Below are 25,634 nucleotides of genomic sequence, written 5' to 3' on the forward strand. Positions count from 1 at the left end.
GCCGAAAGGGCTAAGTTTCCGTACTGCTTTAGCTCATATATCTACTGTGCTATTTAGCAATTGAACACATTTTTCACTAGGAATTGTATAGTAATTTTTTACTTTTCCGGTAACACATACAACATACCTGCACATATTTAAAAGTAATCTGTGCGGTTATTGTACCGAGGAAATTAAATTCTTTTTTGCTTGTGACCTCCTTTTTAAAGACGTCATAGGTACATGTCCTATATGAGGGCCGCGGGGACTGATGCTATAGATGACCCACGCTGAACTGTCCCACCAAACTCAATGACAGGGGGGCGCTACCATCGTTCAACCACAGATAATATAATACTAGTACAGATGCATCATCCCATACTGGAAATGTNGGTTCAACTATATGGTTTCCAACATGGCAAAAATCGGAACCAGCGATCCGGTATTGACGGTGGCGCCCCACTGTCAATGTCATGGATAGGACAGTTCAGTATTTTGGAACTATATGAGGGCCGCGGGGACTGATGCTATCCCCCACTGTCACCAATACCAACTTACCAAGGCCAGATATTGCAATACGAGTGCAGGGTAAACCCCCGCTACTAGCTACTGGCAGTTGACATTGAAAAATTTTGAATGGAATGGAGAGCTAGAATCTTACGGTCATTGCCAAGTGAATTATTTTACTTAGATATTTTTCTAATTTCTTTTATATTCATCAAATCTGGCTGACGTACGCTTTCACGCTTAATAAACCACTGAACCGATTTTGATGAAAAGCATAGAGATAGTTTGAGACCGGGGAAAGGATTAGGATAGTTAGATATTTAACATTAAGATTTATCCCGGTTTTTGAAACAGGGACGCGCGCAATAAAGTTTTTCTATGACAGACAAAATTTCACGCGGGCGAAGCCACGGGCAAAAGCTACTTGTTGATAGGGTTTCTGCTCGAGCTTTCTCGAACTCGAGAAAACTCGAGAAATTTGGCTTCATTCGAGACGAGAAAAAAATTACCGGAGCTCGAGAATTCTCGAGTTTCGATTTTGAAGCTTTAATATTCTTGAAAACCTATTTTCTTAGACAAAAGTAAGTGTTTAATTATTTAATTGGTTAACGTTGCGTTTATACTTGCCTAGTCTTTCCTTTTTTTAACTAATTTGATTTGCAATTAATGATCTTAACCGAAACTAATAATGATCACCTACGAGTATGCTATATTTTATTATGTTTGTATAACTGACTGATTTAAAGACTGTTTTTTTTTATTAATATCTGTTAGTTTAGGTACTCGTAAATACGTTTATTCAAGTCATTATGTTTAAGTTTAAAAATGTATTTAAAGGTTTTTTTTTTGTTTGTAAATGCAGGTTTATTATCGTAATTTTTCAATTAATTTGGACTTGTGTTCTTTGGAAAACAAGTGATTCAATTGGAGCTCCAGATATTTATGGTTATTAATCCTTAAAGTACACGCGACTTTTTGATTTTTGTTCCTTTAGTTAATTACTAAGTTATAATTATCCTACTAATATTATAAATGCGAAAGTTTGTGTGGATGTCTGGATGTTTGTTACTCTTTTACGCAAAAACTAGTGAACGGATTTTGTTGAAACTTTACAGTATCATTAATTATAACCCAGACACATTATAACATTAATAAAAACCCGTGTTTTTATTAAATTTCAACCGATTTCAACAGTTTTAATTAAAAGACTCGAGACCCGAGAAAACTCGAGACTTTGGCCTCGAGAATTCCCGAAACTCGAGAAAAAAAATAAGTCGAGAAATCAGAAACCCTACTTGTTGATAATATCTGGTGAAATTGCAAGTTTAGTTCTTCCTGAAGGAATCGACGTACTTACTTTTCAGTGTGAATTTATTTCGATAATATTTGTATTGTTTGGAAGTTCTACTCGTAACATTTTGGTTCTGTTTATTGTGGGGAGGAAGGAGGAGGCCTGAAATTCAGGGTGGCCCTAGTTTAAGCTCCAGAATCTAGATCGCACACTCGGAGCAAAATTGCTATTTTTATTACTTTAATGTGCCCAAAAAGTGTGTCTGTTAAATAAACAATTATTATTTTTATTACCAGCTTTCCGCCCGCGGCTTCGCCCGCGTGGAATTTTGTCTGTCACAGAAAAACTTTATCGCGCGCGTTCCTCTTTTTAAACCGGGATAAAAACCCGGGACTCAAACTATCTCTATGCCAAATTTCATCAAAATAGCTTCAGTGGTTTAGGCGTGAAAGCAAGACAGACGAGTTACTTTTGCATTTATAATATTAGTATATACATTTGCATCTCTCCTGTCGATAATCTCAGCGCGGAGGCCGGTCTTTAAGGAAGGCGTACGTGGAATACATATCCAACACAAAGAGGCCCCTTCGAGATAGTATAATGTTTATTATTATAATAATAAACGCCTTCCAAAAGAACCGGCCTCCGCGCCGTGCTTATCCACAGGAGATACAAATAATATTAATAATATCGTTTATTATCATCACGCGACCAAAGCTGTGGTCAAAGCTGCAGCAGATTAATCACTGCTATCAGTGATTGTTAAACGAGATGTATTCGATGGACATTCAGCAAGCGGTTCATTTGTCAACTCGTGCCTAAACGCGGCCGACGCCTGCTTATCAACCTTGCCACTTAGCTAGGGCAGGTCAACTTTGCCGAAGTAAATAGTCGCCGAAGTAATAGTAAATAAAGTGAGTGTGTGGGGTGAAGTTTTTCAATTTATTGGACACAAAGAGGGGTAAGCTTTAATAATATTTATGTAGTTTTTTTATGGTTTAGTGTTTTTTAATTTTTCTTTAACGTTAATTTTAAGGTGTATTTTCCAATTTTGTGAGAGTAGGTGATAAATAGGAGTAGATTTTTAAATAACTTGATTTTTATGTAGGTAGTTCTCTTTTTTATGTGTAGCTGTCAAAAGTTTTCTGAGCCAAATATCATTAAAAAACGAATTGTATTTATTTCACAACATTAAAACACAAGATTTTGTGACTATTTAAAAGTAAAGTATTGAATAAAATAATTTAATTTGAAATGCAAAAAAGCTCTATAAAAACATGTTCCTGGCGATTATTAAAAATAAGTTAAAATGTCGAACATGTTAAAAAATGCATATTTTCGAAGATGTCATCATGTAATCTTAATAATAAGTATTAGTTAAAAATATAGGGAGGCCCCTTTAAATATTTACTTTATTATATTTTATTTGTTGTTATAACGGCAACAGAAACACAATATCATCTATGAAAATTTCAACTTCTAACTATCACGGTTCATGAGATACAACATGACTCTTAGTAGTAATAGAGTCCCGTTTTTACCCTATTTTACGGAACCCTAAAATGCGATGTTAACTAATATTTTTTACATACAGATGTTTTTTTATTGTTTATGGCGAATTATTTTGTATGGTATAAGAATGAAAATACCTAATTAGTCCAGTCAAATTAGGGAATCGCAATGTGAGAAAATAACCTGAATTTCCGTATACCCTCTATTTTGATGTTCTGAAAGTTGTCGTGTATGTTTTAAATCATTTACGGGCATTGCCAAGTGAATGGCTTTACTTTAGTCAATGTTTGTTTTTATTTTATTTTATTCGAAAATTCAGCTTAAAACCTGACATTCCGAGGTTGACTCCTTTTTAATGATAATTTGAATGGACTATAAATGCCATTTTGATTGTTATAAATGAATTTATTAATACCTAAAGTACTTTTGGAACACGTTATAATATATTTTATTTTGGATACATTAATTTATTTGTAACATTAATGTGCATGTAAATGTATATTTTATCAAAAATTTAAGTTAAGAAAGCAGTACCCGCGGTTGATAGGTCTACTTAGGTAAGTACTTATTGAACTAACGACTTATTTTTTTTAATGATATCGTGGTGGGAATTTGTTTTAATTTGCGAACTTAACTAACAATAAGTGGTGACTGAGTTTGTTCCGGCGTTTCTTCTCAGCACTTGCCATTATGTTTGTCTCGAAGCGCTGGTAGGGCCCAAAAGATAAGGAGACATGTAAAGTGCCCCATAAGGGCTACATTTTCTTTTTTTATATTTGACGTTCATAAGTGCCACTTGTGGTTTAAACTGAATAAATATTTTTGATTTTGATTTTGAACATAGTTATTTACACGAAAAATTTGTCGTCAAAATCAGACAGGTGAATCGTCAATTGTCTACTCTCCTACGAGCCTTTTAATCTCCATGCTTGAAATTAAATGAGTATCATATTTTTTAAAGGACGGGGTCCTTAAACTTTCCATAGCCCTAAAATGTCGTTTATGCATTTATCCTTGAAAAGTTTAGGCCGATTCTGGTTATGCTAATACTGTTTAGGTTCTCTATATTCGGTTAAAGCCGGTATTCGGACAGGGCCGGGCGTAATTGGGCTGAGTATATGCCCGCTTATTTGACCGCGATCTCACACGAACACGATGTGGCCAAGTGGTTAGAGAGTAGTAATTATCAGGAGGTTCTGGGTTTGATTACCAGGAGATAAGCCTTCAAACAGCACGTGAAGCTGTCAAACTTAATGTCAACAAGGTTGTGACCTCAATTCTGATGCAAAAAGACAAAATATAAATTAATTTGATGTTGTTAGTTGCAACATCTCGTAAAATGTAGAGCACAGAGAGTCTGAGAGTTCGCGATCCGAAGTACGATTCCCAGATCGAGCCAAGAGAGATATTATATACATTGTAGTGTCCACTTTGGTAAAGATATTAATTGACATCGATTCATAGAGCCAAAATAACAATATTGGAAAATTCTTAATGGAATTTTGTTAATCTTTTTAATTCGCAGGTCCATAAAATGGAGTATAGCAAAACAAAACGGAAAGATGGGGTACGAATTCCAACAAAACACGTCAAAAGTAAGTGTTAATTTAATTATTACCCACTGACATTAGTATTAATTGACACATCTATTGCGTTAAATCTATTATTTTGTAAGTCAACATCCGCTACATTATGGAACGCAAACGCCTTAAAAAATAACGTTTATGTTGAAGGTAAATATACATAGAATAGAAGAACCTACTTGTAGTAGGTACATCAATATTTTAAAAATCTTTTAACGCTAGATTATTCCAAGAGTTTAGTTCCCATTTCACCATGGATTTTAGTCAAAAGGTTTAAGTCATGCTTCATAGACCTAATCCTAAGTCGGGTTTAGTTGAGAGGCAAATAATTAACTACAAATAGACAGACTTTTAACTTACGACATAGCTCTCGCTTATCAAAGATCTTGCTAGGACGCAGAGACCTGTCTACGACGAACGTTGAAATATTTAAAAGGTACAGCGATACGTGTTTTTCGATGTATAAGTAGACCACTATTTTTAGAAGTGCTAGACTTTTTTTTCTTTTTATTAAGGAAACAAACAGAAGATTATCGGAAGATTCAAGAGAAAACATTAGAACGAGTAAGAAATGATGCCCATTAAACCTTACGTTTAATCACGCGGATAATTATTAGAAATTATGTCCACCACTTCAATTGATCGCTAATCATTGTCACTTTATCTTTACGATCAAGCCTAGACTGTAAACTGTTTGTATACTTATTACAAATAGATAAATAAATAAGTTGTTAATGTAACATGTAAAATTTTTATAAAGTTAAGTAATAGGTAAAATATTTTTAACGAGAAGGCTAAATACGAGTAGGCATAGTTCCAACCTTGCTAAAATATTTTGCAACCTACTAAGTAGGTATAGATGAATAGAATTCAACGTCGCTTTTCGAATTAATATCTTGGTTTTTTTTCAAACGGGCAGCTAGATATTATTATTATGAGTTGATTGACCTCTGTCGCAGAATTTTTTGAGCACAGATACAGGCCAAGAGCTTTCTCGTTCCTCGTTGTGGATAAAAAAACATGCTACTTAAGTGGTTACGTGAAAATTGCAATCATCATAATATTTTTAGATAATATGCGCTAACCGTTCGAAAAGGCTTGAAAAGTATATTTATACAAAAAACGAAAGGTCACTAACTGACTCACTCATCAACTGACAGAAATATCAGAAACTGCAAGTGCTAGGAGTATCAAATTTTGCATGGGGTTCCTTTAGAACGTAGGTGTTCACTAAGACGGGATTTTGCAAAATTCAATCCCTAAGAGGGTAAAACGGGATCCACGCGTACGAAGTCGCGGGCGGCCGTTAGTACTTAATACATACAACGTATGTATTCATATTATGTCGTCAGTCTGTTTATGTCTCAATTGACTACACTTTTACTTTCAGGAAAACTGATGACATTTCTCCCACTGAGTGCGGTCTGCGTTGCTGTTGCCATATTGCTCATATACGTCGACGCAATTCAAATTATCGCTAATTATGTAAGTTATGTTTACAAATATATTCTAATACATAAATTTATTTTTAAAGTGTAAGGTCAGATTCGTATTGGAAAGATATTAAGGAATGTGGACCATGAACAAGACATTGTACATCCAAGTCTGTGCCCAAGACGTATTCATATTTTTTTTGCAATACACTCGCGAGCAAAAGTATGGAATCACTTACATGAAGTTGTTTCCACGCGATCTTGTGTACTAACGAATTTGTTAGGAACAAAAAAAGTGGCACCATTTTAAAGATTAAACTTTTATCTTTAAATTGATACCAAATTCATTTAAATCACACCAGTATTTAAAAAGATATCCCGGCTGATGTGAAGAAGTAACGAAAAAGACATGTATGAACTGTTTGATACGTCGCGAGTTGCGGCCTATTTACCCCCTATAAAAGCACGCGTTTTCGGATTTTTGCTTTCACACGTTGATTCATACACATCTCCGCTTCTTTTGACATTTTACCTGGGATTCTACACCTTCAGAATCAGCACAAATCGTTGCACTATTGCAAGAAGGGCTCAGCCATCGGGCTGTCGCACGTCAGCGCCACATAAGCCAGTCCTGGGTTTCTAAATCACACTAGTATTTAAAAAGATGTCCGCCGGGATATCTTTTTAAATACTAGTGTGATTTAAATGAATTTGGTATCAATTTAAAGATAAAAGTTTAATCTTTAAAATGGTGCCACTTTTTTTGTTACTGACAAATTCGTTAGTACACAAGTTCGCGTGGAAACAACTTCATGTAAGTGATTCCATAGTTTTGCTCGCGAGTGTAGTATGATGATATGATAACACATGTCATGTTCGATTTAGTAAGTATTTAGGTAGTTAATGTTTTTTCTTTGCGTGAAATAAAATTATTTCTATTCTATTTTATTTAATAAGCTGGAAGCTGATTGCGACGAGCCGAATAGAAGGAAGAAAGACTCTTATCCAGCAGTGGATTACTATAGGCTGATGATCATAATTTAAGATTTTAAACATTCGCGTTCCTTTTCAAATAGAGAAACACGGGTTGACAACGCTACATTTTTTATAGAGCAGACTCAAGTCAGTCTGCTTGTCCCCACGGCTGCAGCATAGCAGCCGAAACGTCAAGCCGTGTGTAACATAATATGTAACTCATATAAAAAATGTCGCGTTAATTGTCCACATTGATGCAACTGTACGTTTTGTTGTGTCCAGCGGACCCACCTGACGTACGGCTCCGAGATCCACGAGCTGCTGAGCCTGGAAGCACACGGCATCCACGTGTCGGCCTACCTGTTCAACGTGACCAATGGAGACGCCTTCCTGAGCGGAGAAGATGACAAGATGAAGGTGGAAGAAATCGGCCCCTTTACTTACAAGTAAGTTGGACTTCTAGTAGGTACGTTTAGCCTGGATGTGGGATTTGTAGGTACTCTACATATACATATTTTAGGTATATTCTGGAGGGTAGCCAAAGAATTAATCCAACCGCCGAATAGGCGATGCCGCGAGCCAGACGAAAAAAAACTGCAAATGAAGAAAATCGCTTTTTTTCGCATACGAGTACATCTAAGTTGTAACGAAGATTTATTTTACTTCTGGTGAGTGGGTCCAGCTTTTGAGGATCAGATTCTGAAGACTGAGATCCAGAACCTTTCCAAAGACAACGGCGTGACGAGTGTCTGAATGCAAATACAGCAAGCTGAGGCTACAGATGGGGAGACATTCATTTTAAGTTAAGGAAACTTCCCTTCATAGTCCAATGCAGGAAGCAGTAATTTATGGACCCACTCCATCAATAAGTTAAATACACGTTCTATAAAATGTTCAATGGTATTCCGAACTAGGCTACCACATAAAGTCGCAATCATAAAGAAGAAAAACAGCTATTTTACCTCTTACAGGACAACTTTTCACATAATTCTTATTTCCAAGGCACACATTAACCCTTTATTATTTGCACTAACTGCCCCATAAACTGTAAACTCATATTTATGAGATTTGCGGTTAACCTTCTATCACATAATTACTACTTGGTCCAAAATAATCACGACTCTATGATCAGGTTAGAAGTTCATTTATTCACTACAGTCTCTTGTCCTACTTTATAGCAATTGATTACTCAAACATTACGTGGCTTTTAATAAAATCGAGAAAATATCTCAAAGTGCTTGTTATGTCATATTAAGATGTGTCATTTATTATTTATGACCAAGTATTATCTCGAGGCGCTTGCACTTGCAAAGGTCTATGTATATTCATAGCTCTGTTTTGCATAAATATTAGTTAATTTGCAGTAGACATATTAATTAGAGTAATAATTCCACCTGGTGCAACACTTTTAAAAATACGAAATAAACCTCTGTTTATGTGGTCGTCCTTGCTCATAAAATAGCTGTAGGTGTCCTATTTATTAAAAAATAAAATAAAGTCGTATACCTGTTTTTATTATGCTCGTAAAATTTTCGATATTGCGATACAGTTGCATGCACCATTGTCATGTTCACGGAAGAATTGTAAAATAATTAATAAAATAAATAATAAATAACCGTAGCGATACTGAAAGTTTACAAGACCTATAAAACCCTACACATTGTTCCTATTATACATTATATGTATTTCGGCCATGAGGCTATTAGTACGTAGTGGTAGTACTCATTATTATACTCGTACTATGCTATTAGAGAGAGGGGAAGATTTGGCTAAGGAGGGAGATTTCCCTTTTGACACTATTACTTACTACTTGTTCAATAGGGACAATTCCCTATCGAATTCTGGCTTCCCTACAGCAATCTGTAGGGAAGCCAGAATTCGACCTCCATGGAATCATCATCATCATCATCATTTCAGCCATAGGACGTCCACTGCTGAACATAGGCCTCCTCCCCCACTGCTTTCCACGTTGATCGATTAGTAGCGGCCTGCGTCCAGCGCTTCCCTGCTACCTTTACGATGTCGTCGGTCCTCCTTGTATGTGGACGTCTCACGCTGCGTTTTCCGGTACGCGGCCTCCATTCCAGAACCTTGCTGCCCCATCGGCCGTCAGTTCTGCGTACTATGTGCCCTGCCAATTGCCACTTCAGCTTGCTATTCAGCGGACTATGTCAGCGACTTTAGTTCGTTTACGGATTTCCTCATTTCTGATTCGATCCTCGCAAAGAAACAACAAGCATAGCCCTCTCCATAGCACGCTGTCAAACTTTGAGCTTCTGTATAAGGCCTATAGTGAGAGGCCACGTTTCCGAGCCATAAGTTATCACTGGTAACACAAATTGGTTGTAGACTTTCGTCTTCAGGCACTGAGCTATTTTGGACGAAAAGATGTTGCGTAGTTTCCCGAACGCTGCCCAGCCGTGACGAGACTAAAAGTTAGCTCCATGGAATAAGAAAGGTCAACATATAATAGTTTTTTTCCATCCTTTAGGGAGCTCCGCAGTAATTTGGACATCGAGTTCGACGAGGAGGCGAGGGTGGTGCGGTACTCTCCTCTAGCCAAGCCGGTGTTCATGCCCGACGAGTCCATAGCGCACCCTCGGGACGTGGTGGTCACCATGCCGAACATTGCTATGCTGGTGAGTTGGTTTTTCAATTAGGATCTTCTTCTACTTCCTCGGTCCCTCAGTGATGAGGATTGCGACCACATTAGTGTTCCTCCACAGACTGCGGTCATAAGCTGTGTGGACGTTATCTTCATCATCATCATCATCATTTCAGCCATAGGACGTCCACTGCTGAACATAGGCCTCCCCCAATGCTTTCCATGTTGATCGATTGGTAGCGGCCTGTGTGGACGTACTCCTAATTAATGTTAAATTAACTAGGATCTACTCCCTGTTAAGAGGTGCCTTGAGCAACGCGTACTTAGTATCTTATTTTGTTATTATCTTGGCAGCCGATAACCATAACCTATCAAAAAAGTGAAATTTGCTTCTACTAGCTTAATTGCTTGCTATAGTAAATTCTTCACTAACTAAAAAAATAAGTAATAGAGACGAAATATGGCGAAACTATGTAAACAATTCGTGCGGTAATTTGGATGAACTAATATCACTTATGACTTACGAAGTCTTTGGAGTGTTTTTTGGGCTTGTTATTCTTGATGGTCTTAATATTCTTATTCTAATTTTAGCTTGTTTTTAGGGTTCCTTACAGGGAACAACTGCAAATTGGAAATCTTATCAGGATCATAATCGTGGAGGTATCGAGTTGAATTTAAAATACTTATGTCTAAGCTAATCCCTTGACGCCGTGAAAAAAAACTTTCTTAATTGAATGGAACCAACTACATATTTACCTACAATTTTGAAGGGAACACGGTGTGCGATTCGCACTTGGCCCATTTTTTCAAACGTGTTGTTTATTATTGTACCATAAGTAATTAGGGATATACCTGTTATTGGTCAGACTCTTAGTCTATTTTTAACGTTCTAAACATTAGACTAAAAAACTTAGGCACTACGTCGTGCAAGAGTGATCGCTAATATTAATAACGAAGCTCTATGTAAACACATTTTTTCACACATGCCAGCTGCGCTGGTGAGATAAGCTGCAATTCTTTTTAAATTATGACCACATTTTATTTTACCACACTATTTCAGTGAATAACTAAGCTTTGAATCTTCCGTACTTTCCAGGCCATGTCATCTATGACCAGTAAGGAGCCGTACTTCACTCAATTGGCGTTCAAGCTACTCCTCAACCACCTGAAAACAAAATCCTTAGTGAACCAGACTGCCGAGGAGTTCCTCTGGGGGTACGACGAACCTCTCATCAAGCTTGGGAACACCATCCTGCCGGGGTGGATCAGCTTTGAGAAGCTTGGCCTTATGGATAGAGTAAGTACCTGGCCTATTCCACTAGGGTTCATACAAACAAACAAGAGGCACGTGTAAAAGTACTTTTTAAAAGCCTATTTGCAATAATGAGTATAGATTTTTTTATGAGTAGTATGCATTTTTTTTCAGTAGTTTTTTGAGAAATTTTATGTAGAGCAGGGTTGACAAACCTTGGTATTTGAAAATCAGCTTTCTACGATACAACAAACAATGTTGTGAGAATTTTTCTATCAACAACAACTTGATAACACTTTCTGTGTCAGACTGAACAAAAAAATAAGTTATGGACTACTGCTTACACCCAGCGTCTAGTTAGGACTGAAAACTTTACAAATCTGTTTGTTGCAGTTGTACGATACAAAAACGGAGTACCGTCTAGAAGTTGCCATGGATCAGTTCGAAAAATTCCACATCTTGAAGATGAATGGGGTCCAAGGGCTCAAGGTATGGGACTTTGAAGACCCCACGAAGCGGTAATTCAATATTTTGAAAAACAAATAATTTGCGCCCTGCACAAACCAACTTTGAAATAAACACTATGGTTAAAGCAATCTTCTATAGAAGAAAGAACTGAAATTCTTGATAACACAAGCGATAAACAGACTCTGTTTAACCATATAATCTATGCATACTATACTAATAGCATAAATGCGAAAGTAACTCTGTCTGTCTGTCTGTCTTGCTTTCACGCTTATGAAATTGATGAAATTTGGCATACAGATAGTTTGAGTCCCGGGAAAGGACATAGGATAGTGTTTATCCCGGTTTTTGAAACAGGGACGAGCGCGATAAAGCTTTTCTGTGACAGACAAAATACCACGCGGGCGAAGCCGCGGGCGGAATGCTAGTATTTCAATACGCAAAAGGTTTTTGACCCAAAGACACCACGTGCGATTGCGGTCAAATACCTGTCTTGGTATGCATAAAAAAGGGTATAGCTTATACCTCCGAAAAGGACACCTAATTATTTCGAAATTCAAGCAGCTGGGTGTCTAATAAGATAAGCCAGTTACTTATTACTGTTGTTCTTCCAGCTCCAAATGTAACTCCTTTGCCGACGCTTATGAAGGCATCATGTATCCCAACGAGATGAAGCCAGGAACCTCACTGAAGATCTTCAGGAATGTATTATGCCGGTTCCTCCCACTAGACTACCAGGGGAAGCTGACCCTGGAAACTGGGGTGGACGCTTTGCAGTACAAGGTCAGCAAGACGACTTACGACATCAACAATGAAACCGAGTGCCTCTGCGGGAGAGGCATGTGCATCAGTGGAGTCTCTGACTTGTCCCCTTGTTATTACAGTAAGTATTTAATTTAGTCTTTAATACTGAAAATATTTATAACACTGACCTACCTACGAACATGTTTACTTGCAAATAAATGATTATTATTATTACGATGGAACAAACTCTAGCTTCTAAGGCCCAGAACACACAGTGAAACGCAACTGCAACAAAACTGCAACTTCTAGTTACTTTTGAGTTGCATCTAAGTTTCTGCCATAGCGTCTGTTGAGAGACCTCACATGACGCGACCAGTTTGAAACCGGTTTGAAACACGTTGCAAATCAGTCGAATTGAAACCGTCGTGCAGGAAACTCGCGTTGCGTTTCATTCATCGGATTTGGCTTCTTTTGGCTGACGACGAACAAAAAAACATTACATTTGTGTTAGAAGTGGAAAAGTATCCTTGCTTGTATAATAACACACTATCAAGCTACTCTCGCTCTCAAAGAACTCATTTTGCAGACGTCTGTTCTCAAAGAAAACCGAAATGATTGTGGTTGCAGCGTGTGTGGAAAATGGTTGAAACTGGTTTCAAATCAATAATTTTAAAAGGGTTTCGTTGTAGTTGCTTTTCACCGTGTGTTCTGGGCCTTACTCAACTTACAAATCGATCGGCATACATTATTTGTGTAAAATAAGTTTTCCCAAAGATAAATCTTTCTATTCACAGGTCTACCCCTGGCTTTATCTAACGCCCACTTCTTATACGGTGATTCCAAACTATTTGAACGAGTTGAAGGCTTGAGTCCCAATGAAGAACAACATGGCAGTAATTTTCTTATTGAACCGGTAAGAAAACATTAACATTCTATTAATTTAAGAATTGTTTTGTTATTGTAATAAAAATGATTTTCTGATTTCAGAGAATCGGCATAGCACTGAAGTCCGAGTTTAGTGTCCAAGTTAATGTGGTGGTGAACAAAGTTGACTTCAACAAAGAAGTCGAACGCTTCTCCGAATTCGTCGTACCGATCTGCTACTTCAAAATGGTGAGAATTGACTATTTTTCCTGGCTGTTTCGCAGCTGTCTATTAATTCTGTAAGACCTTATATTTGGCTATTTTTATTGGTTTCAGGTGCAACCTGAGCTTCTGGAAGCTAACAAGTACAACCTAAATCTTATGTACGTCATCGGCCCTGCCATAGTGTTAAGTCTCCAAATATTCCTGGTTCTCCTAGGCTTGCTGATCCTGGCCTATTGCGTCTATCTATTATTGCCACACTTCGTCAGGAGTTCAGGCCAAGGCATCATCTTCCAGACGTCCAAAGATAATAAATCACCAGCAACTAAGCTACCTCTGCTAGGGTCACGATAGAAAAAGCCTAGGTTGGGAATACTAGTCTTTAATTAGGTTTTTTAATTGTTTAGGGAGTGGTGTACATTCATGGTTCAAATATATCTAACTATATCTATAAAAGCGAAAGGTCACTGACTCACTCATTACGAAATCGCTAGGAGTTTCAAATTTTGCATGGGGGTTCCTTTTAAAACGTAGGTGCGCACTAAAACGGGATTTTGCAAAATTCGACCCATAAGGGGGTAAAACGGGATCCACGCTTACGAAGTCGTGGGCGGCCGCTAGTTGTAAATATTGTTGATAAGTTGGTTTAGTATACGATTGGTAGGTACATAAGTATTAGACATTTTATTAAGATTATTGTGTGTAGATAAGTGACCCGAATTAGGATATAACTAAGTCTCCTGTGATTTATGTTGTTAAACAACATTAGTTAAAATAGATTAATTTGGAATAAGTTTAGATAGATCTACTTGATAAAATTAATTGTGATGGTATAGTTAGTTAGCACAAGAATTAATTGCCTTTACGCTTACTTAGTATCTTCTGTAAAAATGAATAAACGGTAGTAAGTATTGAAATGTCTTTATTTTAAGATACAAAAATGTATTATTATCATAAAAAAATACAATATAAATAAATTTTAACACATTCATACCTCCCCAATTTTATGGGACCCTAGACTCGGAAGAAATCTGCATAGTAGTCTAGCGACGCGTCTTCGTCCGAGGAATCCGAGCTAACGCTCGTGTTATCGTCGTCACAACTGCTGGATGAGGGCCTCTTCCTTCGCCGCCTGTCCCTCTTGAGAAACTCGCGGAACTCTCGTAGCGGCGGGTGGTCGTGGACCACCGGCTCGTACACAGTCCGCACAGGAACTATCACAGGCGGCTGAGCTGGCATGAACGGCATCGGCATTGCATACGGAGGTGCTACAGGCACTACCGAGTTTATCGGCACTGGTTCTATGCCATTTTTCGATTCATCATCACCATCTATCATGGTGATGCCCTCCCAAAAAAGTATCATGAAACAAACAGACCACGGGTTCATGCTGCTCAAATTCAGAACTAATAATGCATTCGCAAATTCAATGCCAATAGAGATTGTATGACCAGTACTCGTTGTGCCCACGTAAGCAGCTAATGAATAGCTATTGTTAACATACAGTCATTTATTATGTAAGTTTTAGCGAACGAAGAAATATTGAAGAATGCTTAATGGTTTATAGTTTAATCTATGTTCACATAAAAAAGTATCACAATATTACTGAACATTAACTGCTATCGTCTATCGGCTACTTGGAAGGACACTGACAGATTTGTGATTTTCTTATCCACTGGAGGCTTAAAAATAAGTTCTTTCCTGCCTGCCTTTAATTTCCGATTTATAATGCCACTCCGTAGTACAACGTGTCTTTTTCTATCACCACTAAATTCCTCGTCTTCACCGGCAGACACCAATAAAACGTTTGACTTTGGATTTCTTCCGCGACCTGTTACGATGTCGTATTTTTGTCTCCTTCTTCCATCGTCTATCTCGTTATCGTCCACCAGTCGCTCCGCCTCATTATTACTGAGCCTTTTTCTTATTTTTATGTCTCCATTGTTAGCAAGATACGTTAGTACTGGCTTAATGACTTCGCCATCACTAAAATCACTTAGCTGTCTATTGCGCCCCATGCGTCTATTCATCCATTTCTTTCCCCTCCACCTCCTTAGCCGGCGGCGTCTCTTTGCGCGAACATACCAACCTGCAGAGCTGTCGGAGTCAGTATCACTACCACAGCCCTCACTTGAGTCACTTGATGTTACTGGTCGTGGTCTCGGCCGCCGGCGTATCAGCGGTGGCACGGGGACCATCATAATCGGCGGAGGCGGTGGCGGCAGCATTGGGGCGGGCATGGCAAACGCGGGCCCTGGGACTGGCTGTGGTGGGACTAGGGGCTGGGGCATAGGTGCATCCATACCGTTGCGGCACCTACATTTTTGGTGACATGGTGAACAGTATGAAAAGAATGATGGAGTGCAGGATGGCATACAAACACAAGGTGGGCAGGGAGGGCAGTTTTTGGGCCTGGGTTTAGCTTGACAAAACTGTGGGGGTGGATGTGCTGGTATTGCCATTTGTACCGGCATGGGAACCGGAACGGGGTAGGCGAAAGCGACAGGGCTCTCTGTTGTTGTAGTTGTGGTTGTCTTGATTACTATGGGTATAGGCATTGCGACTGCCACCTGAATTGGAGGTGGTGGTATCATTACCGGGGGCGGATATACTGGTACATGAATTTGCATAAAGGTACTCGTAATCAGAAGTTGAATGATGACTATTTTCACCCATATCTGCTGTGACCTGAGAGAGTCCTGCAATAATAATATAACAAATAAAGTTTCGAAATATTAAGCATTATTTTTTGTAAATTTTATGTATAGAAAGTTCTTACATAAACCATAACTGTGCCGTTCAATAAATTTTGTACGTAAAAATCGTACTTCTCATGGCGGAAAATGAGTTTTATACCGACGTATTTGTTACATAACTCGACTATTGTGTAGTGAGCAAAACGAAAACTATTTCAGAGTCGACTATTTCGTAACTTACTGCCCTCGTAAAACCACCAAGCTAAAACCATGCTGCTGATATGATTGCAAGTAAATAATTCACAGGTACATTACTTTAGAATATAAATTCAACGTAAAATAAAAACATTGGTAAAGCCTTCATGGTTTCCTTGAAAATTTTCAATAGAAATACAGTCTAAGACTAATTTTTATCATTTTTTTTTTGCAAATATACGAGTAATGAATTGGTTAGTTTGAGAAGGGCCGGGGCAATAACTTAGGATTGCCTCGCACAAAAAGTTTATGTAAGTTAACTATGTAGTAGTAGAGGTGGGCGCCACGCCGGCGCGCCGCCGCCGCCGCGAATTTTTTCACGCCGCCGCCGCCGACGACCAGCTGTCGGCGCGCCGATACTGATACTGTACCAACTATTTGCAATTTATTTATTCCTCTCCTATACTGTACTTTATGGATTTGNGACAAAATTTTCTCTTTTAGCTGCAGAGCTGGAGCACCCTAGGACTCTATACTTGGTCCGGTATTCGATAACATTTACTAGTAAAGTAGCCCAGACACCAGAAAGCTGCGGCCTTCCTCAAATGTAACTGTGATCTTAAAGCGACTAGACTATTGCAAAGTCAGCTAAATGCCACTAATGCTTGACTGACGCAAGTGGCGTATGTAATCAAGCCCCGAAGTCTCACCATGTTATCATTTAAGACGTGAAACTTATCCCCTGGCCAATCTAGACCTCGACACATTACTGCAATCAACCTGCATTAAAAACCTGGACCGTAGGATGACACGGAAAGACCATATTAATATAAATAAAACAGATCTGAACATAATATTCGACCCACAGTCAGCTAATCCAACATTAACTATGTGCCTCCAAAGAGTTCAAAAATACATGTTAAGGTTACTTTTATCGGCACATTGATACGCTGGCCTTTAGGAAATACACGAAAACCTGATCTCAGCCAAGCCCGCTAATCAAATATCAAGGTATCTATGATCAAAAGAGCTAATTTACAAGAGTAAACCTTTGCGGCAGTGGCTCTATCGTGTCAAACCCCAACTAACTGCAATCCACCTGATTAAGTCTTGGCGAAAGATACTAAAAAAGCCAATTTTTTTAAAAATACCTAATAAATAAAGGTCAAACAAGGTCACGCCGCCGACGCCGCCGCCGCCGAAGTCAAAAAGTCGGCGCGCCGCCGCCGACCAATTTTATATCGGCGCCCACCTCTATGTAGTAGGTAGGTAGCTGCAAAAACGTACCTACTGTTAATAGTACTTTTAGACCATTAAGTATCTGGTTTTCATAGCTTTCAAAATCAAAAATCAAAATCAAAAATATTTATTCAGTTTAGACCACAAGTGGCACTTATGAACGTCAATAGAAAATAATAAAAAAAGAAAAGGTAGCCCTTATGGGGCACTTTACATGTCTCCTTATCTTTTGGGCCCTACCAGCATTTGCATAGCATAACAATTTTAAGACTTATTCCGTGTAAAATGTTGGCAAGACGAGCCATGTGGCTCGCACTGTGAAATGGTTATTAGATTTCATGTAGAATCAAGCTAAAGGTAGCGGGAAGGCGCTGGATGCAGGCCGCCACCAACCGGCCATTGTGGAAATCATTAGGTGAGGCCTATGTTCAGCAGTGGACGTCCAATGGCTGAAAATGATGATGATGAGAGCCAAGCTTCTACATGAAAATATTTTTGGTGGGATTTCACTTCTTTTTGTAAGTTGCTGGGAAAACCCTTACCAATTTTCATGCCTAAATTTAAATATTTTATTATTAACAAGGAGTCCCTATATAATTTTTTAATATCAGTATCAACATTTGCAGGACTCATACAAACTTCCATCCCCTATTTCAATGTGATGCGATGCGATGGGTGTTGCATTGATTCTCTAGGAAGCAAGTCTATCACTTAAGTAGGACTTTATATTGTTTTTTTCGATTGAACTCTTTCCTATAACGACCTGTCCTGCACAGCCCGCATCCAGGTACTTACCTCCCGCGACCTTCATCAGATCGTCGGTCAACCTAGTGGGGCGTCCACACTACGCCTTCTACTTCTACGTCTAGTACTAAACTCTTTCGGTAAATAGCCCAGTTCACGATATAATGTTCCAGACCCAGTATTTATATTGGGGGAGGCACATAGGTGTGGATTGCTTAGGATATCAAGTACTTGTCTTAATCCGGCACTGAATATCATACTTGCAGTATGTGAGGATGTTTAGGTCTTTTACCAGTTTCTGCAGCTCCAATGTACTAAAATGTGGCGAGTGCTCTGGCTAGTTCAGTGATTCGTCCCACAACAGGTTCGTCCCACTGGCACTGGGACGAAACACTGAATTCAAAAAAATCTATATTTTTCGGATTCGTCCCATTTAATTTATTCTTTAACATAACGAGATTTAGTACTATTTAAAAGGATATCAACATAGAAAATCTTACTGCGCTGTGGTATTAATAAAATACTATGTATTTACCACAAACCAGATGACAATGCATATTATGTTGAGATAGACCTGATGCTGCCACCAAAGCCACCTGCAGACCACCCAAGTCCTCAATGATCTACACTACAGCAACCATGATTCTGGCTGGGCTCATACATTTAAAGCTTGTTTTAAAAACGAATTTTTCCTACCTATTTTTTTATTTATATATTATTATAAACTACTGTGCCCGCGACTTCGTAGGCGTGAAAACCCGTTTTCGCAACATTTTTCATTTTTGCTCTGCACCTATTACTCGTAGCGTGATGGTATATAGCCTATAGCCTTCCTCGATAAATGGGCTATCTAACACTGAAATAATTTTTCAAATCGGGCCGGTAGTTCCTGAGATTAGCGCGTTCAAGTAAACAAACAAACTCTTCAGCTTTATAATATTAGTATAGATAAAGTATAGATTATTACGAGTACCTACACTTGAAGCACGTATTTTTTGTAACTTCATCTCTGTCCTGTATCCCTTGTGACACTGAGCCACCTTGAGATTCTAACCTACAACCATATTTAATGATAATTTAGTAATTTGAAGGGGTCGAACTGGCTGACTCGTGATCCGGGGAACGCTGGTTCGGTCCCCGCCGTTTTGCTCGACTATTGTAATGAGCTCACTCAAATTCAAATTCAAATTCAAACTCGTGATAAAAGCATATTTATTTAGCTTAGTGCGACGGGCTAACGACTTTACACAAAAAAAAAATGTTGTTCGTTAGGATACTACAGGTCAGGGGGATGATACAGTTTTCGTTTTCACCAAAATTGGTCCCAAAACTTCTTTGTAAAGTACTTATGTTTCGGATTTGAGAATTACAATGCCAGTAATGCATGATAATAACAAATGATATGTGAGCTTCCAGCTATCACTTTTACAAGATACTTACTTAAATGCCTAAATTACTTCTTATGAAAATGATTCGTATTTTGTAGGAACCGTGAAATACAGTAGTTTGGTACTCCTATAAAATATTGAGAAAATCAATGTACATAAAAAAGAATAGGTCAAAAGTCATATCCTGCTGCTGACAATGGATTTAATAAAAGATTAACAAGAAGTTTTAAGCATTAACGTACATATATTTGCGTAAAAATAAAAATTATTTGTTTCACAATTTTCAAAACATTTAATATCAGTATTATACCTACTCTTTATTAGCTACTATATAAAAATAAAAAATGATGTATTTTATAAATTATCTGTTGGAGTTTCGTCTTTTTCATCATCTGTGTTCCGACTTCTTAATTTATGAGGAAAATGTCTTTTTGGCGCTCTGTGACTTTGAACTTCTGTTTGCTCTTGGCTTTTAACTTTACCCTCATTCAGAATTTCAACATCTGTATTCATTCCGTGACGTTCAACTAAACCATTGTTCATATTGTTATTAAAATTTTGTAATTCTGCAGTTTCCGGTTCAAGCTCAGCAGCCTCCTTTTTCAAACTCAACCAGTCCTTTGCTTCATCTTTTGAAATCTTCTTCTCGTAAATCACATACCCATCTTTGGTCACATACTGTAATACAGGCGTGAGGAGGTCCCTTCTGTTGTGTCTGTGCCTTTTGGACTTGTGTTTTCTGTTCATTCGACTACCCATTCTGTTCATTCTCCTTCGAAACCCTCGACTTCCTCTCCACACGCCGCGCTCTTCAGAACAAAAGTCGCAATCTTCGTCAAATGAGGTGTCAGTATCACTGCTTCTGTCATTGTCATATCTTGGTGGTCTTCTAGTATGGAATTCAAGTATTCTTTTGTTTTTTTCTCGTAATTTTTTGTAGGATGGGTCGGGTGAGTAGAACGGCATGACGATGACCGGGAGTTTGTGAGGTGAACCTCCGCCTGGCATGGGCATTGGCATGGGTCCTGGAATACCTGGAGGAAAACCAGGCATACCGGGAGGAAGAGGTGGCATGCCGGGTGGAAGACCTGGGATGCCGGGAGGAAGGCCTGGCAAACCTGGAGGAAATCCTGGCATACCTGGTGGAAGGCCTTGCACACCTGGAGGAAGTGCAGGAACGGGAAACGGAACAGGAGCCGGGAGTTTACCCGGAGGAGGACTATGAAAGTAATCTGGTGGAATGGTGGGGATTCCACCGATCGGCAAGCGACAGTGCATCGGTAGGTGTTGAGGGAAGAACTGCATATTGGTCGGACATAGTGGTAGTTCTGGTTCCTTTGCTTTTATTTTAACGACAGTTATGAGGAGAAACAGAGAAAGCGAACGTCTGTTCATCTTGACCTGCAACAAAAGAAATTATAGGTTTAATTCATGTCTTTAAATAATTTTGGAAGTAAAATTGTTTCAAAGATAAACTTACCGTTTAATTCTCAGCAGGTCCTCCATCAGCGGTTTCTTGGTAATTAATACTGCACTGGCCATTATTGTTGTCCTTTTTGTAAACTTTCCAGGCCGAAATCAGGAGGAAACAATAGGTTTATGTAATCACAATGCTAATCTTTACATAATTAGCTTACAATAGGCTCGATTGTTGGGAGCCATGTGGAGCCTTACATGAGTAAGTACATTTGATACCTTATGTAATCAATTTTAGCCTGGATATGTACCTACATAAGTAATTTACGAACACACTGATAAACAATAGTAGCCCATTACATCCATTTAGTTAACATGAATGAATGAGTTTATGTTTTTCCATACTTAATCCAGTATTTCCTAAAAATAAACAACTGAAATTACAGCACAATAAACTTATGTAATATACTTTGAGATGCATTGAGTAACCACTCCCGCTGGCCTATTTATTGACCACGAAACTTGTTTTCCAATCAATCGCCCGTAACCTTTTACAAACGTTGCTACTGCGCCTTATTGATTTACCTTCTCCATGTTAGAAGTGAAGAAGTCAAGATTTTGTGGTAAGGAACTTAATTTTGTAATTTCCTGGCGTGTGGGTTGGGAAGAGACTTAGGAATTGAGGAAAAGTTGCCGAGAAAAATTACTCTAGAATATTTCCGAGAATAGGGCATGAAAAATAAAGGGTGTACTCGTAGTAATTGTTATAGAGACCTTGTCTGTACATACAAAATGTTGGATTATTCGTTTTTAATTCATTTTCGTGACCTACTTACATACAACGTCTCTTATTAGATACCTAGGCTATGCTATGCATCTTCATCGATTCGAAATCAAAAGTCGTCTACAGGTTCAATTTATTCGAATTCTTTTTTGTTTCAGATGCATCTATCCGTTATCCATGTTATTATAAGCGTACAAGTTTTTCATCAAGCGCGGTTACAATTTATGCCTCCTATGCCGTACCCAATGCCTATGGGCATGCCAGCAGGGCCAGTGCCAGCACCTATGCCCCTACCCATGCCTTTAGGCATGCCAGCGGGACCAATGCCAGCACCTATGCCCATGCCCATGCCAATGCCACTGCCACTGCCAATTCCCCAGCCGAGACTGCCAGTTGTAGTCATGCCCTACTACTCTAAAGCAAAGAAAAGAAGACCTGCCAAACGCTATAGAAAAAGAAGACCCAGAAGGAAGTATGTGAGCTCTTCTTGCGAAAGTTCTGACACGGATGTCTCGTCATCTTCAGACATCGACTTCAGAGCGTCCCAGAGGAGGAGTCGACAGGTGCTGACTCCTGTGGTGTCATACATGACGAAAAACGGCTACGTGGTTTACCAGAAGAAGATAAAGAACGAAAAAGCGAAAGACTGGCTGCGAACGAACGGAGGTGCTGAAGAAATTAGAGACGAAGACCTCACAGAGCAAGATTTGTGGAAGGAGAAGCTCTCTAAGAGGAAGCGACGTCATCATAATCACTGATTTTATAATTTTGGTTTTTATATTTAATAATAAAAATAGTAGATGTAACGTTGTCCAGTATTATTTTATAATAATAATAAATAATAATAAAATCATTTATTTGCAAGAACATGGTTACAGATTGGATTGGTGATCCTTTTAAAGGATTGCTTAGGCATTCTTTTCAGAGCGCCTCATTGGCCTCATGATGTATTACCTAAGTAATGTGGTAGAATAATTACAAACAATGGCTCATAAGTTATATAAGTTAACGTAGGAATAAACGCTGATTGTAACAGTCTTATAGCCATATTTGCCATAGTTGGTCTACTAATAGTCAAAGTTTGGAGCATTGCTTAGCATAGTAAGTAAAAATTAGTCATTAAATAAAAATAAAATAACGAAAACAACTTAGTTTGAGGACTTTTGATACCTAAACTTATAAAGTAAAAAATACCCAAATTCATAAACCTCATGATATTTTAGGTTTTATCTTCAATTTTGCATTTCACATTTCATGCACTGAATTAAATGTTTATATGTGTATTACTAGGTAAATATTAGAAATAGACCAAGGAAATAGAATAAAACGATAAAAAAGGATAAAGTAAAAAAAGCTACCATTAATTAGGTACACTAGCGCCATCTGTTTAATATAACTAATGAATTACCTTTCAGATGCAGCGACTATTAATAATATTCCTTCTGTTCTACTCGATGAGCTGTCTCGAAGCCCTGAGCTTGTACAGGGACTGTGTGGACTGCAATTCTCCTCAAGAGTACAGGATCAGTATCAAGCACTACTGGCCCTTCCAGCCTGGCTACAAGCTCGATTCACCTGACTACGTTTGGCCATTATTCTTTACGGGCTAAGTAAATCTGAAAAAAGACATTGGAAAACGAATATTGAATCAAGTGCATAATAATATAAATTCGTATCATTGGACTATAATAAATTGGCATACATACATGGGAAGGAGGAACCGTAGTTAATAAATGCAAGTTTATAGGCATTTATAGGTATCCTGCCGAGCAAGTTGAAATACTTTTGATCCTCACCTGTTATTTTGGCGGGACAGAGTCAGCAGTCAACAGGAAGTACCAAAGAATGAAGTACACCATTCGTTCAACGAAAATGTCATCATTCGTTCATTACTAGGTATGTGCCACAGATATGGATTAGAGTAGATACAGCAAGTTGATCGTCAAAGCGTGCCATTCCGATATGTCCAAATGGACATACATGGTCGAGTGATGTTCATGTAATCCGATTACAACAATCGGTTACGATGATTTTACGAGAACAGTAGTACGAACACAGTAGAAAGAAGATATTATTTACGGATTGAGAATTGTAATTAACAGCACAAGTAGCAAATAATTAATTAGAATAAAGTAGCAGTAGAAGAAGTATAAAGTAGCATTGTTTTTAATACATATCCTGCGATGTACTCTTAAGAGTTAAAACCATGGTCCCTGTATGTGGTGCACTCATACCGATCCCAAGGAACCGTACTTACTCATAACAATAAGACACACACTGATCCATGTATTGATGCACTTGACTTTATGTCTTGAAACGCTGGTAGGGTAAAAAAAATAACGAGATTTGACGAATTGTAAGAATTACTTTATTTTAAAAAGGTAAATAAAGATGCTTTTAGTTTTGTATTTAACAAATTATCAGTTTTATCGGAATTAATTAATTTTCGAATCGAGTCACACGATATCATTCGATGACTTTGCGAATGCAGTACGATGATACGATTACTTTTACGTTGCGGCAATCACTAAAATTCGCTAAAATGACACTAATGACGTTTAAAAAGTGGCACGCTCGGCTTCATACAATTTTTGACACATGCTGCATCTATCCATATCTGTGGTATGTGCAATACAATCGAGTTAACTGTAAGTCTGAGAAAAAATAAAAATCATTTGTCTGAGATAATAAATTGTATAGCCCGACCAGGAACATAAAAACCCTCGCCATGTTGCGGAAAACTAATGGTACTAATTTATTTTAATGGCAACAGTAACTGAAAACTTCATTGACATGTCACCTTGCATGTCAGTCTATTGCTGTCAAAGTGTAAACAAACTTTATTTTATATATGCGCAATTGATTTTGTGAATTAAATTGCTAAAATCTTTTTATAGTGGTGAAAGAAAAGTGGTTCACAATGTGTTAAAGTATTTGTCGAAGAGAAATACTAAGGTTTGGACAATATTTTCATTGAATAATGTTTCCGACAAAGGTTGTCAAATTGACTGACATGTTTATCGTATAGTACNACCATCCTCTTCACGCGAGTCTTATCCTGGTGGCAGCCAAATTATCAGGGAATCAATGATTAAACGCGGTGTACCTCAAGAATCCTTAAATATAATGATGGCTTCTCTTGCAAAAAACACATTGAATCAATACAATAGTTCCATAAAATCCTGGTGGCATTTTTGCAAAGAGAATAACTTAGACGTTTACGAGGCTAATAGTTCAACAGTATTATCATTCCTTACCACAAAATTTGAAGAGCAATATACTAGTTACAGCAGTTTAAACACTCATAGATCAGCTTTGTCACTAATTTTAGGTACAGAAGTAACTGTTAATGATTACATTAACCGTTTCCTTAAAGGTGTTTATAGACTTGCTCCCCCAAATCCGAAATATAATTCAACATGGGACACAAACATAGTGTTGAATCATCTATCTAATATGTATCCTTACGATAATATCCCATTAGCTGATTTGTCACATAAAACTTGCACACTTTTGGCTATTGCTTCCGCTCAAAGAATGCAAACTATTAGTTTAATCAAACTGAATAATATATCAAAACAAGACAATGCCATTGTTATTAAGATCACCGACTTGATAAAAACATCGAGGCCCGGTTCTTGCCAACCACTCATCAGATTGCCATATATCCGTGAAAATCCCAGTATTTGTCCCGCGTTGGCTGTTGAAACTTACATAGCAAACACCTCTTCTTTGAGACA

At 38.1% G+C, this 25,634-nt stretch overlaps 3 protein-coding genes across 3 annotated transcripts; 1 reads left to right on the forward strand and 2 right to left on the reverse strand.

Moving 5' to 3' along the window:
* Nucleotides 1-2,537: 2,537 nt before the first annotated feature.
* Nucleotides 2,538-13,930, forward strand: LOC114366480 (scavenger receptor class B member 1). The gene is made up of 11 exons (XM_028323364.1): nucleotides 2,538-2,738; nucleotides 4,815-4,884; nucleotides 6,263-6,357; nucleotides 7,563-7,726; nucleotides 9,772-9,919; nucleotides 10,982-11,182; nucleotides 11,531-11,655; nucleotides 12,217-12,485; nucleotides 13,141-13,259; nucleotides 13,334-13,459; nucleotides 13,547-13,930. Exons 2-11 carry the CDS (start codon nucleotides 4,824-4,826, stop codon nucleotides 13,784-13,786), a joined length of 1,548 nt encoding a protein of 515 aa, XP_028179165.1. The 5' UTR covers nucleotides 2,538-2,738; nucleotides 4,815-4,823; the 3' UTR covers nucleotides 13,787-13,930.
* A 1,093-nt stretch (nucleotides 13,931-15,023) lies between these two features.
* LOC114366481 (pollen-specific leucine-rich repeat extensin-like protein 1) lies at nucleotides 15,024-23,498 on the reverse strand. Its single transcript, XM_028323365.1, has 2 exons — nucleotides 23,303-23,498; nucleotides 15,024-16,131 (listed from the first exon to the last, which is right to left on the reverse strand). The coding sequence occupies exon 2, from the start codon at nucleotides 16,060-16,062 to the stop codon at nucleotides 15,052-15,054; it is 1,011 nt and encodes a 336-aa protein (XP_028179166.1). The 5' UTR covers nucleotides 16,063-16,131; nucleotides 23,303-23,498; the 3' UTR covers nucleotides 15,024-15,051.
* Nucleotides 20,049-21,289, reverse strand: LOC114366435 (putative proline-rich receptor-like protein kinase PERK11). The gene is made up of 2 exons (XM_028323304.1): nucleotides 21,175-21,289; nucleotides 20,049-21,095 (listed from the first exon to the last, which is right to left on the reverse strand). The coding sequence occupies exon 2, from the start codon at nucleotides 21,087-21,089 to the stop codon at nucleotides 20,049-20,051; it is 1,041 nt and encodes a 346-aa protein (XP_028179105.1). The 5' UTR covers nucleotides 21,090-21,095; nucleotides 21,175-21,289.
* Nucleotides 23,499-25,634: the final 2,136 nt, after the last annotated feature.

This window comes from Ostrinia furnacalis, unplaced genomic scaffold (assembly GCF_004193835.3).
Source record: "Ostrinia furnacalis isolate ACB-3 unplaced genomic scaffold, ASM419383v2 OfSCF0635, whole genome shotgun sequence".
NCBI classification, from domain to species: domain Eukaryota; kingdom Metazoa; phylum Arthropoda; class Insecta; order Lepidoptera; family Crambidae; genus Ostrinia; species Ostrinia furnacalis.

What these genes read in the sequence shown, in the direction of transcription:
- LOC114366481 (XM_028323365.1), bottom strand. Translation starts at nt 16,062, where the DNA reads ATGCAAATTCATGTACCAGTATATCCGCCCCCGGTAATGATACCACCA.
- LOC114366435 (XM_028323304.1), bottom strand. Translation starts at nt 21,089, where the DNA reads ATGAACAGACGTTCGCTTTCTCTGTTTCTCCTCATAACTGTCGTTAAA.
- LOC114366480 (XM_028323364.1), top strand. Translation starts at nt 4,824, where the DNA reads ATGGAGTATAGCAAAACAAAACGGAAAGATGGGGTACGAATTCCAACA. An exon ending in AGCTTGGCCTTATGGATAGA is followed by an intron (nt 11,183 to 11,530) that starts GTAAGTACCTGG and finishes TGTTTGTTGCAG; the next exon opens with TTGTACGATACAAAAACGGA. An exon ending in TTTGAAGACCCCACGAAGCG is followed by an intron (nt 11,656 to 12,216) that starts GTAATTCAATAT and finishes TTGTTCTTCCAG; the next exon opens with CTCCAAATGTAACTCCTTTG.